This window comes from Chrysochloris asiatica, unplaced genomic scaffold (assembly GCF_000296735.1).
Source record: "Chrysochloris asiatica unplaced genomic scaffold, ChrAsi1.0 scaffold00308, whole genome shotgun sequence".
Taxonomy (NCBI): Eukaryota; Metazoa; Chordata; class Mammalia; order Afrosoricida; family Chrysochloridae; genus Chrysochloris; species Chrysochloris asiatica.
This window is the reverse complement of record NW_006408826.1, coordinates 757,399-766,281: the sequence shown is the minus strand read 5'-3', so window position 1 is coordinate 766,281 and position 8,883 is coordinate 757,399. Positions and strand designations below refer to the sequence as shown.

The window sequence follows — 8,883 nt, the reverse complement described above, 5'->3', positions numbered from 1 at the left end:
CCGGTCCCTCCCACTCACTCACTCGGCTAACAGCAAACTAAGGAGACAACGTATCCAAATGCAGCAGGAAGACCCCGGCCCCGGACGGGGGAGGGGACTGCTGTTTCTTGGCCAATATCACCGCGCGCGATCCCAGCCTACAAAGGGTCGAGGGGGTGGCAACTGGCCGAGCGAGTTCTAGAAAGCCCCGTGGCCGCGGTCCCCGACTTCTCTTGGCTTTTGTACAAAACCCGACAGCTACAGCCAAACTTTCGGGTCTCCCCGACATCAGTACAAGGCAACAGTCCCAGGCAAGCAAAGCTAAACACAAGGCGTGCCGCCCGAGGAGGGCGGGCGGGCGGGCGGGCGGGCAGGCTGGCTGGCGCTGTGCGCTCAGATGTGGGTCAGCGGCACCGTGCCATTGACCGCAGTCCCGGCCCCCTGGTAGTGCTGGTGTACTCCGTGCAGGCGGCCGCCGGGCAGCGGAGACGAGGCGTCGGCCGCGTCCCCGCCGGGCGGCAGGTACATACTGATCATGTCGCGCAGATCACCGAGGCACGCGCGCTGCGAGTGCGACGCGATGGCGGGCGGCGGTGAACTGGGTTCCGACTTCACCACCGAGCCCATGGGACCCAGGCTCATGGCGGCGGCGGCGGCGGCGGCGGCAGCAGCGGTGGCCGCGGCCGGCTGCTGCCCATAAGCGGCGGCGGCGGCGGCGGCGGCCGAGGGTGCCATGCCCCCGTAGCCTGAGGCAGCGGCGGCGGCGGCGGCGGCGTTCATGTAGCTCTGGGCGCCCGGCGGCATCATGGGGCTGTACTGCAGGCCGGCCATGTCGTAGCGGTGCATCTGCGGCAGCGCGGGCGGCGGCGGCGGGCTGCTCATACCCGGGGGCTGCGCGTAGCCCAGCTGCTCCTGCACCAGCGAGTACGCGCCGTTGGCCCAGCCGTTCACGTGCGCGTACGTGTCCAGCCGCTGGCCCACGCCCACCGGGCTGCTGGCGGCCGCTGCAGCGGCGGCGGCGGCGGCGGCGGCACCGGGGGGCAGCAGGCCGCCTGGCAGGGAATACTTGTCCTTCTTAAGCAGCGTCTTGGTCTTGCGGCGCGGCCGATACTTGTAGTCCGGGTACTCCTTCATGTGCACTGCGCGCAGCCGCTTGGCCTCGTCGATGAACGGCCGCTTCTCGGCGTCCGTGAGCAGCTTCCAGTCGGCACCCAGGCGCTTGCTGATCTCCGAGTTGTGCATCTTGGGGTTCTCCAAGGCCATCTTGCGCCGTTGCCCGCGGGACCACACCATGAAGGCATTCATGGGCCGTTTCACGCGATCCTGGTCGCTGCCGCCGCTCGCGCCACCCGCGCCGCCGCCTGTGTTCGCGCCGCCGCCGCCTGCGTTCGCGCCGCTCTTGTTGGCGCCTCCCGGGGCCGCGGGGCCGCCCGCGCCCGCCGCCGGGGTTGGTGGCCCCACGGGGCTCTTGAGCTCAGTCTCCAGTAGGCTGTACATGGCCGGGGCGGGGAGGAGGTGCGCCAGCGTGGCAGGAGGAGAAGGCGCTCCCGGGGCGGGAGCGGCCACAGCGAAAAGGCGCGAGGGCTCCGTCGGAGGGGCACTGGGGGGCCGGAGGGCCGATGTGGCGGGCGGGAAGGGCAAGCTTGCAGAAGTGTCCCGAAAGCTACTCGCACCCGATACGTTGGCTGAAGCTGGTCGCCTAGGCTGCCTGGCTACGGGGCGCTCGCCGGACCCTTATATACCTGCTCATATCCCCCGGGATCGGGGCTCGGTCCGCCTCCCGCCATAGGGGGGCCCAGTGATTGACAGCCTTGCAGTGACGCGCCCTGACCAATCACCACGGAGCCCCGGGTCGGCCCGTTTGGAGAAAAAAAAAAGTTCGGGGAGCCCTTTCGTTCACCCTCACGCCCCTCTTGGGCCCCGTGACATGCGGAGAGTTATTCAGGAGGCGGGAGTGAGGGAAACCCGCTCAGAGACCACCAATTAGGGGCTCGGAAAGTTTGAAAGAACGAAGCTGGAGGAGGTGACGGGCTAGCGAGGGGAGGGGGGGCGAGCAGGGCTGCTCTGAACGGCTGGGGGCCGAGGGGCGCCCGCGGGGCCAGAAGACAACTTTGCAGCCCTGTTCGGGCCGAGTGGTGTCCTGTTCCGGCCAGATCGCGGAGCTTCCCGCAGTCTGAGCCAAAGTCCGCCAGCCGAGTCAGTTGCCAGCTTTAGGGGCACCGGGCACCAACAGGCTCCAGAGGCGGACTCGGGCCGAAGGGCGCAGCCAAGGTGCCTGGACTGCGGCTTTAAGAGGCCCCCTCCTTCCGGGGTCGGCCGCTGGCCGCCTGGGCCTTCCTCTGGAACATGGACGGTCAGCGCGTCCAGGCCGAATCGGGGGTTCGAGGCCGGATTGCTGGGCTCCCGGGATGGTGCGCTGGCGATGGGTGGACGAGTACCGGGGCCTGTCCGATGGCACTGTCGGGGCGGGCGGAGGCGCTCACACGCGGGTGTTGGGAGGGGATGAGCCAGTTCTGGCTCCCGGGCTCTCGGTCCCCCCCTCCCCTTAGCGGCCCCTTTTTGTCTCTGCTCTCTGGCCATTTCGGGTTTTCCAGTCCGATGCCCCCGAGGGGGAGGGTCGGGCTCCTTGGAAAATCCGTTTTCATGGCAACACGGAGCCTCTCAGAGTGAAAGAAAAGTTTCTTGGGGCGTGGGGGGTGGCCGGAGCGGAGCCAGGGCGGTCCTTGAGGGAACCGCCGAGCCCCTCCTCTGGCTGCGCACCTGCGGGGACCCAGCCGGCTGCGCCCCCCCCCCCCCCAGGAGGCAGGCTCTGTTAACCGCTGCTGTCCTTTTTCCTTCTTGTTTTCCAGCCGCCCAGACTCGGGCGCCGAGAGTAGAGCCGAACACTCACCAGCGTGGCGAGCTGTCTGTCAAAAGTCGAGCGGCGCGGGAACCTAGGCTTCCAGGAGAGGGAAACCCGACAATTGCCGCCGCCAGCCCCAGCTGAGTGGCATCGCGTCTGAAACTCCCGGAGGCGGCGGGTGGGAAGAAGTCAGCCAGGCAGAAGTGGCCGAGACCGAAATAAAGTGTCCGCGCGGTGTGGGGCCTTGGCCCCTAGCCCCGTGGAAAGGTGGGGAAAAAGGAAGGTGCAAATCTTAATTGTGCGCCCCAAGTTCCAGGCTCCTACCTACTTAGCGTTCATGTCAGACCAGGCAAGGCCCCCGGGACGCCAGCACGTTTGATTCTCTCCCTTTATTTCCTGTGGTAATGAAAAAGTACGTCGCAGTGGCTCTGGGGGGTGCAGAGCAGGTCAGCCCTCTGGCATTAAAATTCCAGCTCCAGGCCGGCATCACCTCCTGGGAGTTCAGGGTCCCCATACCCGCCCCCAGAGTTTGTGGAACGCCTCGTTTGTGTTCTCTTGCCCATTGTGGATGTGTGTCTGTGCGCACGCTTGAGGAGGGGTGAGCACAACACGAAGGCCAACACTGGAAGGCATGTCTCAAAAAATAGAATTAATTCGACACTCTCCCAACCCCTTCTCCAGGTTTGTGGGCAAACTGGCTGACAAAATCATAGTTTCCTAGGCAAACCCACCTTCCCCCAAAGACACCTGTGTACAGTAGCCCCTGTCCTCGCTGTAATGCCCAAATACCCCTTCTGGGTTCTCAATCTTCCCCCACCACCACCCGTGGCCTGAGCTGTTGCTAAGTGAAACGCGTTTTTAGGAAACTACCCAACCGACGCGCGGCCTGGTGTCCAGTAGCCTAACAGATGTCAGGAGGCTTTCCAAGTTCCACCCAAGTAAACCATTGTGGCGACAGCGCTCTGAGCTGCGGATTTCCAAAGGCAGGGATGCAGTCCTGGGGCCCTCGCTTTTCTTGCACCGGGGTTTCTAGGGAAACCAGTCACACACACACACACACACACACACACACACACACGCCCCGTGTCTGTCATTTGAGCACTCTTACCTGATGGAGTCCTGGTATCGCGCTGCGGGTTACTGCGCTGTACTGCAAGGTCGGTTTGAACCCCAAGGTCGGCGGTTCAAGCTCACCAGCCGCTCCTCAGAAACCCTATACAGGGTCGCTGTAAGCCAGAACCAACTCGACGGCACTTAACAACAACAACTTGGTACGCACGGATTAGGTGAGCGCTTTTCAGTACATCCTTCCGCTAGGTTTATAGCAGTTTCGCTAGGATCACACATTCTCAACCGCCCCCCACCCCCACCGCTTGGTGGCCGCCCTCCCACACCCGGATTCATTGCGTCTCTATGACCAGCGATTCTGGGTGATCAGCACCACCCTAAATAAGAGTCGGGACGAATTTCCTTCGGAACTCTTCCAAAGAAACTTTCCGAGCCCAAACGACCAGCAAGGTTGTCACTGCCAGCACGAGATGAGGAAACAAGTTATCTGACCCACCATTAGTGCGACCTTCGCCGGCCCGGGGGAAGTGTCGCGGCAGTACTATGGCCCTAGGGGCATCGCTTCTGACTGAGGCTGTGAGGCGGCATGACCGCAGGGCCTGAACCGCCAAGGCTCCGGCAGGCACCTGGCATCCTGCAAGACACACGGAGGGACGCAGGGGGCCCCAGGTCTGGTCCTTTCCCACCCCGCCCTGGCATTTCGCTCGCCCATCTTCGAGGACACTCCCGGGGTCTGTGGACAGCGCCCGGAGCCTAACCCCGGGCCAGACGACCCCAGCCCTCCTCAGAGGCTCAGACTCCCTCGGCCTGGAGCGGGGCCTGGGGTTCCAGGACCCAGGGCGTGGCAACAGCGCCGTTTGTTGGCTTTGGAGAGAAACTTCACTTGGAGGCGCCCCTACCTGACCCTCCGAGGGGCCGAGGAGACCTGCTTCGCTGGGGAACAGAAATTGGGTTGGGTCCTTGTTGCTGTTAGTGCCGTCGAAGTGGTTCTGACTCATAGCGACCCTGCATAGGGTTTCCGAGGAAAGGCTGGTGGGTTTGAACCACCGACCTTGTGGTTAGCAGTCCAGCGCTTATCCTACAGCGCCACACAAGGACTCTGTTACTGTTGTTAAGTGCTGTCAGGTCAGTTCCGACTCATAGCGATCCTGTATAGGGTTTCCGAGGAGTGGCTGGTGAGTTTGAACCGCCAACTTTGCGGTTCAAACCGACATATGGTCGAGTGCTTATCCTACAGTGCCACACCAGGACTGCACACCAAGACTCTAGAGGGCCCATAATTGCAACGAGTGGAAACCTGGGCGCGGAGGGCGCACTCGCGCAGCCTTTGAGCCTGGGCGGAATTCGTACTCCCAAGGGCCGCGTCTTTGCCAGGTCCCCTCTTAGTAGCTATGCCTGGGAGCTACTGGAAACGCGAGCAGGAGAAGGGTGGTCCCCAGGAATGGCGCGCGTAGATTCCTTCTCGGCATCTGAGTCCAGGAGACCTTTCCCAAGCGCCAGACCAGGCTCTTAGAAGAGCGGACCTTTTCGTGCTTGGTGGGCCAGGCCCGGTGCGTGTGTTTTCCCCTCCCGGAACAGGGCGACAGCTGGGCTCCACCGGACACGCTGAGGCCTGCTTGACAAGAGGGCCGCCTAAGCGGGCCCTCCCTCTGGACATGGCCCAGCGTTGCCTTTCAGAAGGTTTTCCTAGGTCAGCCGAGTCTAGCGCGCAGTCTGACTTGGAGGGATTAAGAATGTCTTACTCTGGAGACCCCGAAGACGCTTTATTTTCCAGTAGACAAAAGTTTTCCCAAATTAAGAGCAGTCCTTTACATTCCTAATTTGAGAACATTCCCTGTATCTGTTTTCAGATTCCTACCCAAGGAGATGGAGTCCTAGTGTGGCGTTGTAGGATAAAGCACTGGACCGCAATGTCGACTTGAACTTCAAGGTCGGCGGTTCAAATCTACCAGCCGCTCCTCGGAAACCCTATACATGGTCGATATGAATAGGAACCGACTCGATGGCACATAACAACAACAGCCCAGGAGATGGTACATTTAGGCCAATAGATCAAGAAATCAGAGGCTTGGGGCTATTGGAGCACCACCTCTTGTTTTTTTGTTTTTGTTTTTAAAGGTCGAGTTACCAGCACCACAGGGGGTGTCCCTCCCCCTCTCCCGCAGAGCATCCCTAGTCCCCCAGCTTCCCAAGGCAGCACTGGGAACTAAGAATCCACGCTGCAGTTGATGCTCTCTCAAGAAAGGTTGCTAGGAGCTGAGGTGTGTTGTGACACGATCCTCGAGGTCCGAAAGCCTGTGTTCTATTGCACTTCGTTAGCTCTTTTGGGGATGAGGTGGAGTGTAATTTTTAAAGCGAGTTTTCAAATTCGATTCACTTGGTCAGCTGAGCTGTACTTGGTAGAGACCCTGGGAGTCCTCTTGGCCCACACCTTAGCGCTTAGATGCAAGGATTCCTTCCATCCCCAGGGTATTAAGATGTTAATGACAGTCTTCTGGAGTTGGGAGCAGGGCCGCGTTGGCCAGAAATGAGGAGGAATAGCGTTCAACGCCCCTTTGCCGACCTCTCAACCAAAAACAGCCATCTCCCCAGGAAAAGGAAGATGCTGCCTAGCCCCACTTCCAGAGGGCCTTCTGGGTCACAGCTTCTTTGCATTCCTCCTACCATCTCCTACCTCCATCCCTTCCCCTCCTACTCCCCCGCGAAGCCTCTCCGCTGGCGCTCAACTCACCAGGCCGCCGTACCCGCACCCCTGCGGAGCAGCCTCCCGGAAGCCGGCACCCTGCGGTCAGGCCTGCCCTCCCACTGGGCTTGTAGCCTGAGCCATTTCCTTCTTTCTGTGGTTGCAAAGGCACGGCCCTGATTCTACAGTGTTGGAGAGGCCTGCTTGAAGGCAGGACGAGGAAAAGAATCTTAGCTCGTTAGCAGTACGTATTGTTTACATTCCTTGTCCCCATAATGCACCCCATAGCTAGTTCAGAGAGCTGAGAAGCCCGGAGTCGGCTGGCTCGGCAGCGCTGAGGAGAAAAGCTGGAAAACTGCGGACCCCCCGCGTCTTTCGGTGGGACCAGGCCGGCCCGCAGACTCCGACAGCAGGGGGCGCAGGAGCGTGGGGTGGGGGTACGGAGAGCATCCTGAGAGTGGAGAACAGTCCCCAAACCTAGGCGCACATGGCTATTCCTTTTTCCTCTCTAATACTCCCCACTCCCGCCCCACATGCTATTTGTAGCGGTCCTTTCCCTTTTTAAAGAGAGGAGAGCCATGGAATTCGAGGCCCGAAATTCCTCTGGCTTCTAATTCTTTTTGTGGCCTTCCTGTCGCTAACGCTTTGTCGTGCACCTACTATGTGCTGGGAGTCCTGGTGTGGCGCTGTGGGTTAATGCGCTAGACTGCAAGGTCGAAGGTTCAAGCTCACCAGCAGCTCCTCTGAACCGATTTGTGGACACTTAACAAGAACACCTATGTGCTAGGCGGGGCTCCCGGCACGGAGCGGAGTGGAGGTGTCCAGAGGGTCCGGGTTAAGGAGGAAATCTTCCCCGAAGGCTTCCCGAGACTCCCACCCCCCACCCCGCCCCAATAGCTCTCAGTGCCCGCGTGGATTGGGGAGGGGGGGTCCGGGTCAGTCGCTGCCCCGCCGACGCCCCTGCGCGCGTTCCCCGCGGCCGTGTTCCGGTGCCATCGTCTGAGCGCCCGGGCCGCGCTGCGCAGGACCGGGCGGAGGATGCGGCCCGGCCCGCTGCAGCCGGGGCGTCGCTGCTTGCCAGGTATGAAGGCGGACAATCCTCTGACCGACACTCGGCGGCGCGGGCTGGCGGTGAGAAGGCGCGGCTCGCTGGGGCGACCCGGCCACCGGCACCCCAATTCCATTTCTTTGCGAGACGCCGCCGGGTTGGGACCTTGAGGCTTTGCTAATGTGATGTTTATGTAATTAACTGCCTCTACCCTGGATTTCTGTACATACTTCCTCCTCCAGCCCAGCCCAGCTTTCATTTGAAAAAGCAACGAGAAGAACGTCCCAATAACCCTTTCTAATGGGGAAAAACTGCCCCTTTTGTGGCAGGCTTTCTTTACAAAGCCAACAACCAACCTTATTTTCTAGTTCCAATGGTTATCCCTTTATGAGTTATATTATTAAAGAAATCCGACACTAATTGTGCCGATTTAACTTGTTAATTAGTTGCAAATAAACTATTCATTAGTGGTAAAATAAAATAAAAACCCATGTGCCGAGATATCATTCCACAGCCACGTATTGTGGCGTCTGCGTAGCATAGGCATACTAAATGAAGTTCCTAAAAAGGTTTCTCCTCAGGATAAATAATTAAAATATATTCCACTTTAATTGACATTATAGAGGACATAAATGAGCTTTTCCTTTTAGAAAGAAATAGCCATTTCTAAATAAAGCTTGCCGTCTGGAGAATGGAGGCTTCAGCCAAATGAATAGTCATTACTACCTTTTCAACGACGCGGGCCTTTTGATCAGAAAAGAAATTAGCTCTAAAATACAGACAATGGAAGCCTGCCCTGCAATAGGAAGAAAATTAGACGGCCAAGGCTCTTCACAACACCTATTTCTATAAACCATAGAGCTCCTTGCTTTTCAATTACAGCTGTTCATTTCATATAAGGAAAGGGGAAAAACAGGCCTCTAATGTAAACTCGGTTTCACCATAAAGCCCTGCTCCTGGCTCAAAGCCAGGCTGCCTACTTACTATTGTTTTTAGCCCTCTCATCAATTAGCTAATACTATATATTTTAAATGACTCTGGGGTATTCAGAGACTCCCTCTCCCTTCCCCCCTCCCAGACAAAACCCAAGCTGGACTCCCGTGAAAGGGCTTCAATTCGGTGCACAGACACTTAAATGTATAAAGTTTAATGTTTTTATTGTTCCTCAAAGAAAAACCATATTGAAAACCCTGCGCTTTTTTTTTTTTTTTTCCTTTCCTATATTTCTTAGTCCATCATTGAAAGACCCAGATGAGGTGATGA

At 58.8% G+C, this 8,883-nt stretch overlaps 1 protein-coding gene across 2 annotated transcripts; it reads right to left on the bottom strand.

Moving 5' to 3' along the window:
• Positions 1-372: 372 nt before the first annotated feature.
• Positions 373-1,623, bottom strand: SOX3 (SRY (sex determining region Y)-box 3). Of its 2 annotated transcripts, XM_006874970.1 has the most exons (3): positions 1,407-1,476; positions 751-1,361; positions 373-666 (listed from the first exon to the last, which is right to left on the bottom strand). In XM_006874970.1, exons 1-3 carry the CDS (start codon positions 1,474-1,476, stop codon positions 373-375), a joined length of 975 nt encoding a protein of 324 aa, XP_006875032.1. The 2 variants fall into 2 exon arrangements, with proteins under 2 accessions (XP_006875032.1, XP_006875033.1); XM_006874971.1 differs by having other exon boundaries at positions 373-1,623.
• Positions 1,624-8,883: the final 7,260 nt, after the last annotated feature.